Source organism: Melanaphis sacchari, unplaced genomic scaffold (assembly GCF_002803265.2).
Source record: "Melanaphis sacchari strain LSU unplaced genomic scaffold, SCAv2.0 Contig59_pilon_pilon, whole genome shotgun sequence".
NCBI lineage: Eukaryota > Metazoa > Arthropoda > Insecta > Hemiptera > Aphididae > Melanaphis > Melanaphis sacchari.
Genome location: NW_020271423.1, coordinates 404,304 through 426,448, shown reverse-complemented (window position 1 = coordinate 426,448; position 22,145 = coordinate 404,304). Strand labels below are relative to the sequence as shown.

Genomic DNA, 22,145 nt, shown 5'->3' with positions numbered 1-22,145 from the left:
AAACGGTGTGCATAAATCATAATATATAGTAAGTAATAGTTACGCCCGTAGTTACGTTTAAGGTTAGGTACATATTTTAACGAAGTATCGCTAAGAATGATGATAAACTACAACTAAATACAATAATATTCGTGCATGTGTATATTTAACGCATAGTTTTAACTACGTGTAACTATTAATTATTATATTATGAATTATTTACTTTTGTTGGACAGGTTTTCAGGTTGGTCTTGTAACCCGTCATTCATAGTGGGGCTGTTGGTCCGTTCCTCTTCGCCACTGTACTTGGTATCGACGCTAAAATCGTCAGTGTTGGCATCAATATCGTGTTGACGTCCATCGGCGTCAGCCGAGTCGATATCCACGGCCATATCGTCGATGTACTCGGAGGATGTAGGGTCATCTTTGTTGTTGCGTGTCATACTGGAATCGGATAGTGGCGGAGGAGACGGAATAGACGATTCACGTGATGAGCAACCAACGTTTGCGGGTTTACTCAAGTTCTCGGGTTGCTCTTGTTCGCGTTTGAACTGAAAGAGTTGTAGCGATGACGAGTGATTATTCGACAAGTGATGTTGCTGCTGCTGCTGCTTGTGGTTGTGTTGGTGAACATTGTGTTGTTGTTGGTGATGATGTTGATGATGATGGTTTGTCATTAATAACTGTTCGGCGGGTTGCTGTTGTTGTTGCGAAGGCATTTGTATGTTCGACGGAAGTGCTATGTCTGTGGAGGACGACTGATGCTGTTGTTGCTGGCCGTGGTGGCTGCCACTTGGTCGGAATAGATTGGACAAAGCTGTTGGGAATGACGAGGCGGACGAAGCGACGGAAAACTGATGAGACAACGGAGACCGTGGTGTAACGGCGCCAGTGGAGCTGGGTGGCATTTGTGAGTTGCAACCGTTCTGGTGGTGTGGACTCTGGTTCAAGTGCGATGGCATTAGAGCCGGGAAGTCTCTATCTAGGTGTTCGGGAACCGGTAACGGGTTCATCTTAACATTGGGAAATTTTGACGTGTGTCTCTGGAAATGGACTTTGAGATTGCCCTTAGTGGTAAACCGACTACCGCAAACGTTGCATTTGAACGGGCGTTCGCCCGTGTGCGATCTGATGTGTATCTGAAGAGCCGAATCACTGCCGAACACTTTGCCGCAATAACGGCACCTGTGCTTGTAAAAGTTGTCGCCTCGGCTTCCGCCACTGCCGCCGGCGGATTTACCGTCGTACGGCGACAGCGAACTGCCCTTGCCACCGCTGCCCGAACACTTCCTGAACGAGAGCTCGTCGGCGAGATTGTTGGTCAACATCCCTTGGCTAGCCTTGTCCAGCACTTCTTGGGCGCGGCGCTGCAGCATTTCCAGCGAGTTGGGCTCGCTGGGCGATGGTTCTGGGTCCAGGTTGGTGATGATGGACGATGCGAACGCGGACGAGACGGAACACGACGGGATGGAATGATGATGCGTTACGATTGGCGAAGAAGTATACGGCGTCAGTGAAAACGACGTCGATGACGACGACGGCGGCTGCGGCGGCGGCTGAGGCTGAGACTGGACCGGTGCCGCCGGGGTTGGCGGCTGCGATGCACTCTCGATAATCGCGATCTTGGAGGCGTTCGACGCGAGTGGTTGCGACGGCGGAGGCGGCTGCGGAGTTTGTGCCGCGGACGCTTGCAAGGCTTGCAGTGGCGACGAGACGGGGCACTGGAGGTCGGGCATCATTATGGCCATGATCGATGAGGGCGGGGGCGTCGGCGAGCGTGAGACGCACGGCGACGGAGATCGGCTGAGCTGGAGCAGTGGCGTTTGCGTGGTGCAGTCGCCGGTCGACTGTTGTGCAGACATGGACATGGGCACGGGGACCGGGATGGAGAGCGGCGTGACTGCGGGCAACAGCTGTTGCGGGGCGGGCGGGGGCAGTGGCGACGACCGTCCGGCCTGATGGTGCTGCTGTTGGACCATTTGGTGTAACATTTCGGCGCCGTTCCGCGATATGGCCAACAGCGACATGGGTAATTCGTTGGGCGACGCGGACGCCGCCGCCGCAGCCATGGCGGCCGACATGACAGCGGCGCCGTCGTCGTTGCCGTCGCTGAGCAGTGGCGGCGACACGGACAGGGTGCCGTCGACGCTCCCGGTACCGCCGCCGCACCGGCGGCTTATCTGCAACTGTTGGCGGAGCTGTTGGATGAGGCTCAGCTGCATCATCTGCTGGTGTTGCAACGTGAACAGCGACGAGTTGACGATGGCCAAGTCTTGCAGCACGTTCTGGTTGCTGACGGCGCCGTTGTTGACGGCCATCGCGGTGGCCGCGAATTGCGCCACGGCCACTTTGGTGTGTTGCAGCGCCTCGAGCGTCACGTGGTGACCGGCGGCCGCAGCCTGCTGCTGCTGCTGCTGCTGGAGCGCGGGCCCGTCGGCCGCGGCGGCAGCCGCCTGCACGGCCGCTTGGTAGGCGGCGAACGGAAATCCGGCGGCCACCATTGCGGACGGGTCGTCGGCGCCGGAAATCCCACCGCCGGCCACTGCCATGTCGTCGCCGCCGACGACGGAATCTGGCAGGCCGCCGCCGCCGTACCGGCGGTTGTTGTTCTCCGCGTCCTGACGCTGTCTGCGCTGCTCTTCGTGAGCCTTATTGTGGTTGTTGTTGTTATTGTTGTTGTTGTTGTTAATGTTGTGACGGCCGCTCCTCAGATCGGCCACGGCCATCGCCTGCAAACCGGCCGCGTTGTAGTGGTGCCCGTGACGGTGATAATCGTCCATGTCGTCCATGTCGTCCAAGTCGTCGACGACGTCCTCGTCGTCGTCCGCTTCGTCGTCGTCTTCGATGTCATCGGTATCGTCGTGATCGTTTCGAGGGTCGAAATCGTCGGACGTGGCCGCGTTGTTCGCGACGCCGGTGCGCAGCACGCACGTCTTGTTGTGCTCCGAAAGTTCGGAAAAGCTCAGAAATCCCATGGCGCATTGCCTGCACGTGTTCGACAACTTTCTCGGCAACTTTTCGCCGTGCATCGGCCCGTTCTCTTCGTCGTCTTCATCGTCCGAAGTCATCGATGTCGCACCTGCGCAACAAAACGAATACACCGACATTAATATCGCAATCGATCTGGCCCGAGGGATCTGACGCGTTTTTAATAAGGCGTTTTCTGATTTTATTGCGCACGATGGGACTTTGATGGCAACGCGCCCAACACCTAAAACGATCGCGGCTGTGCAGAGCACTTAACCCGAATCTGCTTCTCTTATCATGCTATATTGGTAGCAGACTAGTATAGGTACCTATTGCGCAAGGCTGTTGTTTTTTATTTTTATTATTATTATTATTATTATTATTATTTGGGCGAAGGGAGGTGACGAAAATCGACGGCACCAATCGTGTGAGATCACAGATTAAAGGGATCGTTACGTAGTCGTAACGAACAAAATAATATATTAAAAAGAGACAAACAAACAAACCCCGCACACGACAATACATTAGTATACCCGCAGAGATACGTCGCGAGCGTAGCAAAAGGAGAAAAAAGGAAAGAAGATAAAAAAATGTGTGGTTAATTAAAAAAAAAATAAAAACTTTTGTATGATTTAAACACTGCTCGACTCTCGTTTAATTTCCGTTAAAGTCTAGACGTCATTAATACCAATCTCGCACGCGCATTAATTGTATAATGTCACAATGATTAAATTTGTACACGACTTATACGTACCTATATACATAAATATATATTTAATGCACACGCATATATACATAAGCGAGCGAGCGCATTGTACTATATTAAAGTAACCTTCGTTAGTTTTTTTTTTTTGCCTCTTATTCTTCTTCTTCGTTATTTTTTTCGTTCTCGCTGCGGGGGGAGCGGACTACTGTAATTATACAGTATACATTAATACGGACGAGATAAATAACGCTTAAAATATCCCGTCGTGTACAATACAATTATCGTTGCTAATTTAGGTAACATGTATACACGAAAACTGATACGGGCGCGCTTGTCGTTTCCACGGTAGATAAAACTTTGAAAACACAGAAACCCTACGACGGATTACTTTTAATGGGATTACCCTGTCTACTTGCCGATCGTCCATCCGACCATAACCGTTATGATGTCAAACAACGTAATTATCCGTGTCATTCCTTCCAAAGTCACTCGTCTTATCGGCCATAAGTCGAGTAACGTCGTATTCAGGCAGTAAACAATAACAACAATTATTTTACAAGCTCATTTAACTTTATTATATTGTTATACAATTACATAAAAGCGGGACTGTAAATAAGCCGGCAAAAAATTTAAATAATATACATGCAATTGCAGGATTTATAGGTTTTAAAACAGAACCAAAGTTTTAGACGAATAAAACTTTTTCATTACAGGAAAATAGAAGTGTCACTTCTCGTAATGCGTAGGAAACTATAATAGAGTCATTCTGGATTTTAAATGAGATACGAATTAAATGTACAAAAAGCCAAAGTACAGGTACCATAATACTATGATAATCTTTAATAAATTCTGTTCATTAAATTCTTCATCTTTTCAATTTTATATGAAACCATTTCATGCCTATACAAAATTATGTAATTTTAAAATAACCTCCCAAGACTTGATATAATAATGTTTATTAATTTTATTGTATAAATAACTTGAATTTGATTGTATTGGTACTAGCATTAAATTTAAAGCCGACTTATAAGATACGAGTAGAATAGTGCCGCTAATATTTTTATGTACCTAGCGATACCCCAAATAATGTGATAATTTATCAGTATAATAATATGTTACGCCGTTATTTCATAATATCGGAATATCGACTATCGAGTCGATTTTCGATCTATACAAGGTGAGTAGACGGTATAGTTTTAAAAAAATTCCGATTTCATATCATAATATAGTATTATATTATTCAACGTTTGAAATAACCCGAAATCACGAGGAAAATGCCGTCGGGTTTTTTTTGTCTTTGACATTCTACCGTTGAAATCAAATATACTACAGAAAGCCCGGCGTTGGTTTTTTGACCGCGCGTTTTCACGTTTTTATAGTTAATTAATATTCCTTAATTTTTTTTTATCGCATCAGTCTGGGCGGTGCATACGAGCCGCCCAGCGGACGCCGTTCATTTGCTTTCAATGCTATCACACAAAACATTAATAATAATACTAAACTCATCAGTGAAAATATAATTAAAATCATGACCTAAATGAGACCAGTTCATATTGTTTTTATCGTTTCCACCCGATTGAAACCCACAATTTGCAACAATTGTTATGGACGGTTGTCGTAGTTATTATCGTTACGACGAGTGTATCATCATAATAATATTATTATTATTGACTATATACTATATTGTATGCTATATAGTATATACATATAAATTATACGCGACGTTTGCCGCGGCCGCCGTCCGCACCGATCATTCCTCGTTAATTTTATTATGCTGTATAAGTGCGAATCGTAAATCCGAGTAGAAAAATAATAATGGGAAAAACAGAGAGGGAGTAAGAGAGAAAAAGATAACTATTAAAACGGTCGTTTAGTATAGTAGTTGGTGTCTGTACTCTGTTTAATGTAATAATAGTGGAGGCGGCCAGGTCTCCACTCATTCTCTCTCTCTCTCTCTCTCTCTCTCTCTCTCTCTCTCTGACGCGGCTCGCTGCAGTATACCAAGTTCATAATTCGCATAAATATGTAGGTAGTTCTTTAAACAGAAATAGAAAAAAAAAAAAAATAGTATGAAATAAAAAACTAATTTATTAATACCGCAGGAATGTCAATCGACGTTGGTCGACGTCAAATAATGAGACGTTTCCTGTAACGACGACAAGTTCCAGGAGTAGGTACGCGCCAATGTCCTATACTTATGCAGCAGTAATTTGACGTATACATTTTTCGAAGAAGCATATTTGCCATCGTTGTCATCGAAGTCGCGGTAGTAACATGACATGACAATGAAAAAACTGGTTCGCGTCATACCACCAAAGACTAAAATCTATTAATTTTGTTTTTTAATCGCATTTTTCGAATGATCGTTTGAGTTTTTTATTCCGAGAAAAATTTTCATCGATATACATCATATATATACACACATACGACAAGAACCCTCGAAAAAAAATTTTACGTACAACATACCTATACTACTAACGATAATCTTCGTGGTCTATATGTTCCATAATGGTCATAATATACCTATATAATAATGTATCTATAAGTCCTATATACATTCCCATCATTACTCGTATAACTAGTAATGAGTACGTCTATAATAATCTATAAACATAATTTTAGAAGTTTATGACAATGTTAGAATTTTTAAAAGAGATGTGATATATATAAGTGTATTAAGTACAAAGTTTAATTTGATCGATTAATTCGGCTATTTCTTGTTTTGTTTGTACACACACTACGTTTGTAGGATATTACACTTCACGAGAGCTTCAAAATATTTAAATAAAATACTTCAAGAAACGTGTTTGTACTCGAATCATACACAAATATTAAAATGAAATAAACCGTTATAAATATTCAAGTACGAAAATGATAATTACTAAATTAGTTAGGTATCAAATATTTTTATTGTTAATTTTATAATTTTTTTTTTTTTTTTTTTATATATATATATAGATAAAGAAATTTATTTTTTAAACGAATTTAACATTGCTGTAAATTTGTTTATGTATATTAATTGTCGAGCCGTAATAGTTTTGTGTTAATGGCTAAATAAATAAAAAACAAAAAAAAACATTGGTGTAAAATTTTAATACCTAGGAAATGTTGAATAAAAATACTGTTCCATTTGATAGCGGACGAAACGAATGTTAAGTATTAGCCGTCAATAATAAAATATTATAATTGTATGATGAAGCACAAAAATTAAAACTAGACACACACACCCCCGTATTGTAAGTACATATAAATATAATATGTACAACGCCGACGTATTATTATTATTATTATTATTAGGAGGAGGTATATGTATATTAAACAAGAATCGTGAAGTCCATAATATTATGTTTTGTACTGCTGCAATTGTACGATAAACGCGTGTAATATTATAACGAACTATAATAATGTATGCATGTGGTAAATGCAGTGTGTGTATACATCATGATATAATATGGAGTATAATATTATACAGCGTAACCTACGCGCTATAAAACTTTCCACAATCGTTTTCTGTTAATTGGATTCTGCGACGATCTACGCTTTAAATATTACAATGTAACATAGGTGTATGTGTGTGCGTGTAATACCGGGTTAGTATCTCCCCTCTCTTCTAGCCCCTCCCTAGCCATGCGAAACCGAACGCTGTGGACAAATACCCGTATTAATTACCGCCGCCGTCGTCGTTCGGTTACGGTCACAGTTTTCTGTTTTTCCGATATAATAATAATAATAATAATAATAATAATAATAATAAAAATAATAATAAGTAGAAGAAGAAGAATATAATGTCAAAAAAAAAAAAAAAACAATACCTCTACAGCGGGTATATCTGTATAGGAAATAGTATATCGCGCGTTTTGGTGTGTGTCTGTGAAAATAAGGAGTGATGTACATAATATTATTATCTACAGAGGTGTTTTACAACGACGGCGGCGGTGCGCTCGCGGACCGGAAGTATTCGAATTAAAGCATAAAGCGTCCGCGTTTCGGATGAATAGATCCGCCGCCCCCGCCCCCGCGGAAGGATCTAGTTTGTCAGTCACTGTCTCTCGTCGACGTCTCGCACAACACACGCACAAAAACGACGACCGGCGACGGATGATGGCCAGCCATGCGTCAATAAATATGACTAACACCGACAGAGCTATCGGTCGGTTAGGCATATTATTTTATGATTATATATATATGTATGTATTATGTATATATTACGGGCGTTGTTCAGGTCTTCTCCGCGAGTGATGTGTATAATAACAGGTACGTCTATAATAATAATAATAATAATAATAATAACCGATACGCAAGAGTTTAACCTCACGAATTATTCCTACACGTCGCCGGGGTGGGAGTGCTAACCCCGTTTTATATTTTTTTACTATTATTATTATTCCATTTCTTGTATTATATCGCCCCGACGCCACGCACGAATATACATATATATCAAATTTCGTTTTTGTTTTTTCGTCTATGGTCGCTGGCCCCGCATATTTTACACTCGACGATTTGATTTGTTATGCACGGTTTTTCAAACGAATTGAAAAACTGGCGGCGGCGGACACTACGACTCGAACGCGTGATGGATGGATGAATGCAATAATAACACCCGTCGTCGACGGGCGAGGAAATTATAAGCCGAAGACGACACATACACACACACACACACACACACACTAAAAACAAACCCTTCGCGCGGGAAGTACCTATCGACTGTCGATTTTTTAGTTTTTAATTTTTTTTTTTTTTTTTTACTTATTCACTTAAACGCGGTTATTAAACGAACTAAGGACCATTGTGACGGGGGGGGGGAAGAGGACGGCGCATGTAATAGAAACCTCCCGACCTGTGAGAACTTTGTATATATATATATATCCATATATAGTCGCGCGTAGTAAATTTATATTTTTTAAAATAATCTTTGATGATGATTAATGCTATAAACACTTATGTCACCTCTGTCCGCATCCGTCATCTGCTTTCTCGATACGATAACTAAACACCAACAGAGTTAAACACGCGGTTTGCGGCGTACGGTGGATTTTTATTTCCATACCGCGCCTCTAACCCTTATTATCCTTAATAGTGTATAATATAATATATTAATGTATAATATATTTCTAAGTGGCGGAAAGGAAGCGAGAAAAAAGTCCCGCATAACGACAACGAAAAGAAAAAAAAGAAAAAACATCCGAATGGGGAAAAAAAACCCTAAACCGTAAAATATATATTTTCTCCTCTTTTGGTTTATATTTCAGGAAACATTCAGCAGATTTTGACATATTTATAAGACTCGAAAATCGTGGGGAGATTTATATACGACGTAACGTATGCATCCATATATATATATATATATATATATATATATATACACACACATATACATAAACGTACAATCCGCGACAGCGATATTAGGGTTGAATCGTACGCGCGCGCCACAAAACGTAAGCCGCCGCCGCCGCCACTGCCACACTGCAGCTTTGTCTAACACGCGGCAGTCGGTCGCGGGGGAGATGATAGCTGCCGTATAGTGTACTATAGAGGTATATATGGGACGAAAGAATTCTTGTAAATCTGGAACCCGTTGTGTGTTTGTATTATATCATAGTTGACATCTGCCTCGTGCCGGAAAGAGAAATATTTTAAAAGAATAAACATATATATATATATATATATATACATGTATGCATTATGTATATGTATATACTAGCACGAGCGTATATTATTAAGAGAGTCGAGAGCAAAACGCATGTAAAATTAGATTTCGTACAATATATTATTATCATTATTATTATTATTATATGCTGTACCTACGTCGTCCCGCGAACTAATACATCGTTATGGTGCGCGCTCTCGCATCGTATATTATATTATTATATTATTATTTGTGAGTACCTCTATATCCGAGTGCGCGGAAAAAACGCGGGGTGTACACGTTATATATAACTGCGATATATATACGCGATATATTCGTAGTATTATTATTATTTCGTTGTACTGAGAGAGACACACGCCACCGTGCTGATTAAAAAAAAAGAAAAAAAATCACATATGTATATATAATATATACGTTCTTCTGTAGCAGTGCTCGCATCTTATGCAGTTTTTTTTTTTAATTTTATTTTTAAGCATTATCAATTTCAAAACCCTGCAACGCGTTTATAATACATATATATATATATGCGTTTGCGATATAGAAAACGTATAAATTACCTCCTCGTGCCGTCGACTTTTGTTTCTGTAACATATTATTATGTATACGAGTATAGGTAGTCGAGTCGTGCATTTTCGAGCGCGCGCCCGTAAAAAGATGCAAAGATATCCAAATAAGAACACTGTCGGACGTGGCTCCTATATACACACTCGCGTAGTACTCGTGTCCGACGAGAACAGGAGAGACGCAGTCGTCTATCGCGGAGACCGGTTCGCGCGCGCGCGCGCTAGAGTGTGCGAGACGTACGTGAAGTGAGTGTGCATATATTTATTATTCCCCAGTGTCTCATTATATAATAATATAATGTATATATTAAACTCGGACTTGTGCGTCATACCCATATACATATTATACCTAAATGTACTATGTGTATGGACCTGCGGGAAAACGATATTCCACGTACAGGTGTTACAGGTGGCACCTCGAATTAAGGGTACCGGTTCAGAGGATCTATAGAACACCGCCCAATGCCCGTAATTAAATTGGTAAATAACGCAAACCACGAACATACTATTGAGTGTACCTACCTATAGTATTTGTTCGTGAGAATCCGCACATATAAAGCTAATATTGTCCCGAGTTCTACCGGTCGTGGCTATCGATCAATGTCGATCGTACGCAAAACTAAGTCGTGAAATTTACCGTAAACTCATAAATCTTACGACCAGCAGTGCGAATTAAGTTTAGATATACTTCAATACAGTATTATAATCATTAATCACTGTGAAAATGTTGTATATTTTGCATGTTGTAAATGAACGTTCCAAAAATTGGTAAAATTAGCTACAACAAGTATGATTCATAATTATAGTTTAGCACACATGGATAACTAATATAAAAAATTTAAATGTACTTATGCAACACCTAGAGACTCTCAAAACCATATTACCAACGTACAGAATAATAATTATATTCTTAGTTATACTTTATCATTAAACATTAATTCATAAACAAATTTTAATAGCTTTCTTTTTAAAATTCATTATTTTGAAGGAAAAAAACTTTTTATAGTGTTAAAACTGTACATGGCTTTGGTTATGGGATATACATCAAATATTATTCAAATAGTGCACTTGTAAAGAATGCTCTCAGAAATTATGTTAATTATGTCTAGATCAATTTTAATTTTTTGAGTATACAAAACCATTTAACACGAGTATTATATACTTACTAAGATACGATTCCGGTGTCAGTGTTTGGTTAACATATTATTGTTTTTTTATTTTTGTCTGTGTAATTTTAATATTGCGTTGATAAATTAACAACAATACAAGAGTGAGAAACAGAAAAAACGTAAATGAATAGATACGCGTCAAATTACGAGTTACGACGTAACGGTGGCAGCGGCACGTGCTACGAAAAATCTGCAGAACGACGGGGCGGCCCGGGAGCGCTATTATTTTCCCTAGCCTATTTGACACGAACCCACTTGACGGTAAGTGTCACAGTCACCGACGACGACGACGACGACCCTCTCGTTTTGTGTTGTTAATTTCAATGTTTTTTTCTCCCCCAATTTCACTACTGCTACTGCAGGGTTTCCGTCTTTTTGGAATATATTTCCAAAAATAGACAGAAATCCTACCAGCTCATCATTTACGTCCCGCTAACCATTAACATTGACGTCTTTCATCTGCGAGCGTGGCTTTTACTACTGTTATTATTAATAATATACATATATACATATATATATGCGTGTGTATGCGTATACTGTATATTTGTTAAATTGAAATTCTCCAGGCGTTCCGGGTGAGAGGCGGGTAGTGGAACTGCAGTGGAGAGTTACAAATATATATATATATATACATTCGTGTGTGCGTTACCCTGCTCTTGCTCTCCCAACGCGCGTTTATAAATAACCAAAACAAAGTAATGTATATAACTTGTGTGTATGTGTGCGTACTTGTTGAAGGGTAAACTTCAGTTTTTCGTTTTTGTGTTATAAAATGAACTGCGTACACGACGCACGCAGCGCTTGTGTAATAATAATATAAAATATAGTAACCGTACCGCAGTTATCACGGTGTGATATAATAATATATTTTTATCATCAGACTTACGGGGCGAGTGAAGTCGTCGAACGGGCGCGGAACGGAATCGGTTAGTCGGTGGGGTTGTGACAGTGTTGGCGGTGAGGACGATTTGTTCCGTTTAAACTCAAACACGAAACTGTAATAATATCCCGGACGATATTGTAATATTAATAATCTAACACAATATTATAAACTCGACTACCGATGACGGGCAAAAAATGTTTAACATTTGAACCCGTTCTATCTATATGTATATATTTATACATATAATGTATAGGTACGTATGGCGTTCAGAAACGATTCTTTTACCCTGAAATGATTACGTTCGAAACGAGACTAGTATTTGCTCGAAGCATATTACTTCACACGTTTTAATTTTTATACGCTTCATGATTTTCATTGATAACTGACAAGTAACATAAAGCATGTTAAAAAAAAAGCACGTCATCCAATACAGCCCCTTCATTCGCGGTCACAAATCGTATTTTGACAAATACAATTTTGTCTATTGCATACAATGGGAATACTTAACGAAGCCCAAACATAAATGAAACTTATATTGCGCAAAAGAAATCGCTACCTCGCCATCCTCACCCACCAAATGAATTGTTATCAACTAACAAACAAAAGTTATGAAATATATATATATATCATGTTATATAACTGTTGTGACGAAATCGGGGGTCGTCTTATCGTCTATCGATCATGAAAATGTATATTACAATAATAATATTAGGTATAAAACGTATTATACGTATCATTATTATAATATTCTGATACAGAAATACGATGTTTAATAATTATTATTATTACATATTATACGGTATATATATACGTTATACACTCGTAAGGTTTCCAAATTTTCCCCTCTTTGTTTTCAAATTAGTATCGCATTTCTCATTGACCCGTTTATAAAAAAAAAAAAATATATAGATATGCCCGCGTGCTCGCGTGTGTGTATAAACATAATATACATTATTATACGTATACAATATACGTATATAATACATACATATATTACCCATTGTGTACATCAATTATAAACCCATAGTGGCTGGCGAAGCCTTATTTTTACCAGTCACACGGTGCAACTCAATACATCAAAATATTGTTATGTCCACACATTATTATAACGCATATATATGTACGTATATTTTTTAATTAAATAATTTTATTTTCCACCCCCAATCGGAAGCTCTGTAAAGCAATATAACGTCACGACGGATGAATATTGTGTTTGTATTTGTGTTGGTTTTCCCCCCTTTATTTTCCGTAATAATATACCGCGAAAAGACAACGCTATATACATTATACACCTTTATCCAATTACCGCATAACCTGTATACTATACCTAAATATTATTATTCAATATTATTGCGGTTTATGATTTATAATTTTTATTCGAGTACGATATAAATACGCATGCGTGCAACAATAAAATGCACTTTATTTCGAGAAAATATCAAACGGAATACGACGTTTCCACGACTAAATATTTATCACAAATCAGCGGCGCAAACAAGATTTTATCAAAGGCCCCTTCGGTTCAAGAACTTGTAGTCCACGATTATCTTAAAATAAAAATGTTTTTTTTTTAAATTTATATTTTAGTGCAAAATCCAAACATGAAGTCCAAAATCAGAAGAATATTTCCTACTGTTGCTACATAGAAATATAATCATTTAATTTAGGTAAACTATCATATTAGTAAAAATAAATGAAAATTTTGATTTTACACAAGCCAATGGAAAGGGATGTCCCAATATCGCTAACAGAGCGCTGTGGAAAATAATTTTAATATGACAAAAATTTGGTTTTTATTATTATTAATTAATGTTACGAAACGCACCAACAAATGTTTGAATAGATGAGATAATATAAATCATGTATTGTTTTTTTTTTTTTTTTTGTACAAATAAATTATGATGCTCTTACTCACTAGCTATAACCTAAATAATGTGGCTGAAAACTCGATTTAATCACATAAAATTAACTAATTAACCACTTTTAATGACTATTCAGGTAAACAAATTAAAATTTAAACAAAATATTTTTTTTTTAAATAGAGATGATTAGTTTAATTAGTAATTTTTCAAAAATCTATCTAATAAAAAACGATGATTAGTAATTAATAATAATTGAAGTATATATTGAACAGTAGTATATATATTTTTTTTTTTTGTAGATAAATATTAGAAATTAAAATATTAAATAATACTGGTATAAAATTTATACCTAACACGTATTTAAGTTATAGGTATAAACATGTGAGATTTTTTTATTTTAACTTGATAATAGTTCGTTTATATTTAGCATCGGAACATTTGTAATAACATTGAAGAGTTCATTAACATTTATCTTTTCTTATAAATACGATTCATTCTGTCATCGTTTTCACAGTTTAGAAGTCATTAGATTTTTTTACTCGGGTAAAAATCTACCAGTTATTTTTTTCTCACTGTAGTAACATACATGTATATAATCATTATAAACTATATAGGTATCACTTTTGTTTTATTAATATTAGTTTATACGAATTATTTTTTTAGTATACAGAGAATAAAACATTCGGGATAGCGTACTTACAACGAGAATGTACAAAAGAATTCACCACAGAAAACACTGGTCGCAGCGGCGACCACGACGACGACGACGACACTGCACAATAATAGTAATAATAATAATAAGGGGACGAAGATACGACAGATGATAGAAGGGCAGCGGCGGCGAAACGGGGGGGAAAAAATGCGCAGTATTTATACACGAGAAATTTGTCGAATCGGAAAAACATGCCGACACAATAATAATATAATATAATATCAATAGCCGGCGTGTCCTCGCCCCGTCTCCGATTTCAAATCTCTTTTTTTTTCTTTTCTCTTTTTTAATATATATATATATACATATACAATAAAAGTGTTTCCTATGTATATATACATATGATATACACACATATACGCGTACATACACACGTCCACAACGAGCACACAACAAGGGGCTGAAAACTACTGTCGTCTGTCCTTTTTGTGCGTGTATATAACGGGAGCGAAGAGTTTTTATTTCAATAGAAACGTCACGCGGCATCGGATTTGATGACCGTACACGCATTATTGACACTGGTGTGCAATAATGTTGACATTGCAGCCCCGATCAGATGGTCCCCTTGGGGTCATGTCTGCGAACCGCTCGGTGAGAGGAGATGACGACGGCGACGACGACGACTATGACGAGGACGACATCCGTCTAATAATAAAAGAAAAACTCGTATTTTTTTTTATTATTTTTTTTTTTTTCAATAATCGCGAACGATCCTCCCGATAATGTGTTTACATTGTGTGTGTACACGCATGGAAGATGTAAAGAGAGCAAGTGAGAGAGAATGAGTAAGAGTAAAAGGGGGTGATGCAGAAAAAACATAATGATAATAGTAATAATAATACATATGTTTATTATATGTTTACATATATATGTATTTATATTATATAACAATCGCGGGTAATATTATGTCCCCGGCCGAAAACTATTGTGATTGATTTGTTTGTATGAAAACCATGTCGGTGTATATAATAATATGATATTAATAATAATATAAGGATCATAAGTATAATATATGATGTAGTAGGGTGGTTAGAGTACTCGAGTATTGTGTTTCTAGTGCAGCACTGTACATATATTATATATATATAATATATTATAAACTATAATATCTATCTATATATATTATATATACACGCATGTATACCTGCTGTAGTCGTAAAACCAATTTCGTAATTTTTTTTCTCTGCACGATTTATTGAAATTAAAACGATGCAGAAATGAAACTGTTCGGAAGACCATAAATAATCACGAACCGACAATAATATCGGGCTGTCAATCTACGAGCATAAATATACACTACGGAAATGCATAGGATACGTCAACGTCAAAAACGATAACACAATGATATTACATCAAACGCTGGCGGCGTGGTCCCATGCGACAATATTATTTCATCGTCGACGAACACGAAATGCAACTCTCGATGTTTGAACAGGGACGAAACACTGTAAACGATTTTGGGAAATTTATAATATCAGTCGCAGACATCGTCGTCGTCATCGAGATGATCACATTTTATGCCAATGATAATTAATAAACGGCGTGTTATCATCGACTTTTATTAGTGATATTGTAACAATAACAATAAAGAGGTGCATAAAATCGATTATTAAACATTTTTCAGTTTTATTTAAAAAAATCATACTAAAAATTGTATCTATACAATATAATATTATAAATGTAAAAATCCCGTTGACGATTTCAAATCGATAATGTCGGTATTATCAAACTTTTAGATATAGGTGCAATACTACAATATAACACGCGATACGCTATATTATCGTATATTATTATCGTTATAAATATATCATCGAAGAACAATATTATTAACGGGCATATTTTCAGAACGATTTTTGATCTTTAAGTCACGATCTGCGATATTGATACAATAATAATATGTAATCCACTAATCTGGATATAATAAAGAAATTTACAACACGAAATACACTCTCGAATTGAATAAACTGTGAATACCTAAGTAGTTATGCCACAGTCACGCACGCCGAGTCCTACAGACAGACACTGCAGTGACTACAAAATACGCAACACTATAGTGTGTTTTAATAGGCAGTTCAAATAAAAAATAGATAATATAATTAAAAAGTGCCGATATTGTTATACGTAAGTAGAAGTGTGAAATTAATAATAGTACTACACACGGCTAATGGGTAATTCTTCTACATACAACAAACACGTACGTTTATAATTATTTTTGTAGTTAGCAAATATGTGCGTGTTTTTAGAACATTCTTAATGGGGAGGTAAATTTATAAACTTAATATTATTATCCCGATTACTTTAAAAAATAATTAGAACTTCTTTATATTAAGTTAATCAGAAATAATAAGAACGGATTTTTTTTAATGTAAAAGGGTTCAGAGTGAAAACTACCTCAATAACTTTTTCCCCTCACAACTACACAAGGACGTATTTGTGTACTTCACAAATTATACAATATTATATTATAATACCTACAGCAAATATTTTCAAAATTAGATTAATAAACTTTAACTACAAATTAGCTGATACTACAAAGTTATTTTTCTCGAAAAAATAATATTTTATAAATTTATTTTATTTTAACACAATAAAACCGAAGTATTAAAATGTATAAGTAAAGGATGCATTAGTTAGATGGGTTTTAAAAGAAGTAAAAGAATATTTTGCCCAAGTGACCCAAGCCTAGTCTGGAATCCATGTCACCTAATAATATATAATAAAAGGATAGTACCATTACGAGATATATTTTTATTATATGACCATATAATATAACATATAAACACTACACCACGGTTATCTGTGGTATGTAACTGTCATATATATATTACAGCCTCTAGACGTACTTGTCGGTGAAAACCGGTCGTCGGCGATGGCCGATATCGTTCCAAATAGTCTATGAAGATAAAAAAAATTGACGAATTATATTTTTGACATATTATTAAAGCGATATCTACTATAACAAAAAATAAAAAAAATTGAAATCGAAACAAATATTATGAATCCTAACCCGGCCATTGCCTGTTCAATCACGACATATTTGCGTTTTTTGCATTACCGCCAACACGGCGTCAACGGACCTCCCGCCGATCACCACCAAATCTGTACTTGTACATTGTATATTATAACCTAACATTGTACCTACCTATCTTGACTTGCAAAGCACAAAACATGAAACCGCGTACACCTTGCGACACCGCCCAAACATTACACGAGACGACTACCACATAAGCGCCGGATCGTGCCATCTTTTAAACCAGTGATATACTGATATACCACAAACGATATGCAGATGACACCATGTTATGGTATGATATATTATATTTATAAACGTATATGGTGTAAAATATTGTTTTAGTACGTGGCTAAAACGTACGTACCTGTATCGCCACTTAGCCTGCCGCCGGCTGTTACTCTGGTGGAAAAAAAAACGACCGAAAAAGGTAACGCGACAGATGAGGCTATTTTATCTATTGAAAACAATCAGTTAATAACTTAAAATCGGTATTAAAAAATTGTATTTATTGGTTCTTGTTTCTTTTTTAATAATTTAAACTCGTATTTATATCATACACACTCATACACACACATACATATGTGTATTTCATTATCATCTTATTTTATCTTAATACAACAATACCCATCAAAGAAATGTACGCGCGACATTATTTTATATATACACTCTTAATTAAAAACCTGAAACTCTCTTTGTCACATGTACTGTACACACACACGCACGCACGCGCATCATATAATATACATTATAGTATTACACACACACACACATAAGCGACAGCGCAAACGCGCGCGCGGACATAATAAAAACAAGACGAACCCATACTACATAGATTTATCGTCTAGACCTGAACGACAGTGGTTCTCAAGGCAATTATAATAAATTATTGATAGTTGTTGCTATTCGAAGTGTATAAATATATGTGTGTGTGTGTGTGTGTGTGTGTGTGTGTGTACACTGTACATACATATAATAATATAATATAATATATACACACACTAACATATATTATATAGTATACCTATAGAGTATTTATTCCAGCTAAAGATAATTACAACAAAAGGATAACTTTGGATTAAAAGAGAAAAAAATTATTATACTACAACCGTGGGAGAGACACATTTATACTTACCGCGCGCCCGCTCCTATTACGAAGCGTGTATCGCGGCACGGGCGGGGGGGATGTGGGGGATGTATGTGCTGTACACGTATAGGTACCTACATTTGATATAATAATGCGGTTGAACTCGTCGCGTACATGCAGAATACATATTAAATTGTTATTATTATACATAGGTACACCTATGCTTGTATATATATATAAAATAATAGCATGTAGTATATACAGGTATAAGTTGTATGAAATCAAATCAGCGCGTTCAAATCGTAATAACGCTGTCGTGATAGAAGATCGTCCGAGTACAACACTACAACATAAACCACGTTTATCAACAACAACAATATGAAAATAAACAACATTTTAACAATATTGAAGTTTTCTCAGGAAAAGCTCGTTGAACAAATTCATTTACTCAGGGCACCAAACGGATAAAGAACTGACTTCGAGGGTTGGTCAAATATCAAACCCATCCGTCCAACTTATCGTTGAGTTGCCTGAAAGGGGTATATTTATAAAGTGCGACCTGTTTCAAAAAATAACAGGAATACGAAGTTTTAATAAAATAGTTTAATGTTTCAATATGCTAATTAATCGGCCGTGGATCTTTAAGTATATATTATACCTATGATATAGAAATCCTTATCGATGATTTTTTTTCGTATCAAATGGATTTATTGCTGATACGCCGAACGCAGTTAAAAGTGGTTTTTAGTGACATTCCAGTTATTTGTCGAGTACGTGCTGCAACGATACCGTAGAGAAAAATTATGATCTGTCCTGTATTATATGTTATAATTATAATATTCGACGGTAGCTGTGTTGATTAAAAATATCGAGTTTTTTTAAAGCGCAAGATGTATACTATTATAACAGGTATTTTTGTTGATTAATAAAATTAGGAAGTGGTTTTTTTTTATATACAAAATATGACGCGTTACACTCCGTTGTCGTTTCAACTCGTGTGCGGTCATTGATGATACATGGTGAATTATATCATAATAATATCGTAAGAAAACGACGTCACGACACCGAGACGAAGGTATGTCGAAATCCATAGAGTAAGAATCAAACATGGGTTTCGATGTTCACGAAAAACTTGTCGCTTTCAAAAACTGATGTTAAATCGATTATTTAAAAAAAAACCGATATTATTGAATTTTTGTCGATTTTTTTTTTATTGATTTATTATATAATATTAAATACATTACATGCGGCACTAATAAAATTGTTTTTGAATAAATTTACATTCTTTCGATGGTAGATTTAGTTATAGTCATAAACTGGTCGCATATAATTTTTATAAATACATTTTCCAAGAAAAAAAAATATAGGATTAGTAATTATCATTACTGAAATTCGGGCTTATAGATGCGTAGGAGAATAAAACAAATACACAGCAGTGACTTTAAAATTTTAGGTACCTACGTTAAGTCTTGGAACTATTTGCTTTGAAAACTTAAAAAATATCAATGGATGATATGCACGAAAAAGATGTAAAATATATGCGCAAATATACTAAAACCAATGCCTTTAATCAATTAATACTATTCCATTGTGTAGCAGAATATTAAATTTCTTTTTTTAATAATAATATTATGCATTTTATTTCCAAAAAACGTTAAAATATTCAAAACCAAATTTTGCTATCGATTCATTAAAATTAGATTTAAATGCCTGCTTTGCCATCTTAACTTTTTGAACTGATTGATACAAAAGACAAAATATATCATGCAAATTTAGACAAAACTTGGCCCCAATTATAATACGTGCTATAAATATTAATTTAACATCGAATTTGCGTCTGCAGAGACAGTGGCGCAGAGCACAGCGTTTCAGTGCGGGGCGTGTTGACGTACGGAACAATAATTTAGAAACCCATCAAATTAGTATAAATAATTTATCGTTGTGCCTTTAACAGGAAGTGATGCTAGTGTGTATATGTGCGAGTGTGTGAACGAATGTTGGTGTATGCCTTGCCTATAAAAATGACGTTAAATAAAAATAAAATGAAATAATAAAAAAAAAAAAACCTTAAAAACAATAAAAATATTCTTTAACGCGAGAAACATATTTTTATCTTCGGTTTTTCGATGGGACAAATGGTTGCAAAGCGCATCATCGTCGCCGTCGTCGTCATATTATTATTATAGTCCGCGTGTACATATATGTCTGGCGCCAAACATTTTAACATTTTACACGGCAGGCTTAAGTATATTATATAAAATTTATATAGTTTTTGTTTGTTTGTCGTTTTTTTTTTTTATTTTATAGTCGTGTGTGTATATTATTTATATATATAATATAATATGACGACGCGGTATACAACAGGGTTGCTCGTAAATTACTCTCGGAAACGCGGAACGTTTCTCAATAAAAAAAATATATATATATATAACCATTTACAGGTAGGTATAACCGTATAGGTACCACAACTGCGGTGGTAGTATTTATATTTTTATATGTATATATAGTGTTTATCCTCTCATTGATCCGGTCACATTATCTGAACGCAATCTAGCTATACGTAGTGTTATCTTTAACTCCACACGCACACATGCGCACAATCGAATGTTTAACTACCCCACCGGCCGAACAGTTATGAAAAAACAAAACCCAACCGTACGTGTGGGACCCTATATTTATCGGATGCGCTTGCAAACAACCACCCCTGTAGGTGCATCTTGCGGGATCTCATAAACAAGCGCATTATATTTCTTACATACATATTTCATAATATTATTTAATCATATACGAATAAAATGTCACTGAATGTGTGTGTATGTGTGTGTAAATTTACCTTTATACATATATTTTATAATGATCACTAGTCGTCGTCTAATGGTATATATACGTAACCACTTGTAAGAGATATGACGATAACACGCGTCAGGATGTGTCGCGATTTATTATAATAATTATTATTAGGTATTTACCTACAATATATGAATACCTACTTCAATATTTGTACAATATAATAATAATAATATATAACCCGTGAGAGTTGTTCACAACAACAAGCTATTTGAATAATAATAATAATAAACTGGTTTACCTGAGAAGGAAATTATTAATACCTACCTATATAAACACAGAAATAATACATTATTAAAAATATTTTTTTATTACGAAAAAAAAAAACGTTCAATGTCACTTTTGCAAAATGGTTTATGACGTTTAATCATAAACTATACATATATGAATATATAATATATTGAATATTTTCAAATTACATTCAAACAAATATAATTATAGCATGATATGATACAGCTGTATTACATTTAGCATTATAACGTATAGATACTTACTAAGGTACCTATATTATATATTAATTAATTTAACGTTTAAAGTAAATGAAAAATATCACACTCGTACAGAACAGAGGAGCTGCTGCCCACGCTTAAGTCGCATTGTGATCCTTTATCGACAATGTGTACTTACATTATTAGAACTATTCAATCCTTATAGTACATGACGTGCACAGTGCACACTTACACATACATACATACACCCGTGTAGCGAGTACC

The 22,145-nt window shown here is 36.3% G+C and overlaps 1 protein-coding gene across 3 annotated transcripts in view; it reads right to left on the bottom strand.

The window, feature by feature from the left end:
• The window catches only part of LOC112600015 (sal-like protein 1), an 80,625-nt gene that overhangs the window by 13,991 nt on the left and 44,489 nt on the right, over positions 1-22,145 (bottom strand). For all 3 annotated transcript variants that reach the window (XM_025347145.1, XM_025347147.1, XM_025347146.1), the window contains exon 2: positions 203-3,058. In XM_025347145.1, coding sequence (XP_025202930.1) covers positions 203-3,058 — 2,856 coding nt within the window. The remainder of the gene's footprint in view (positions 1-202; positions 3,059-22,145) is intronic.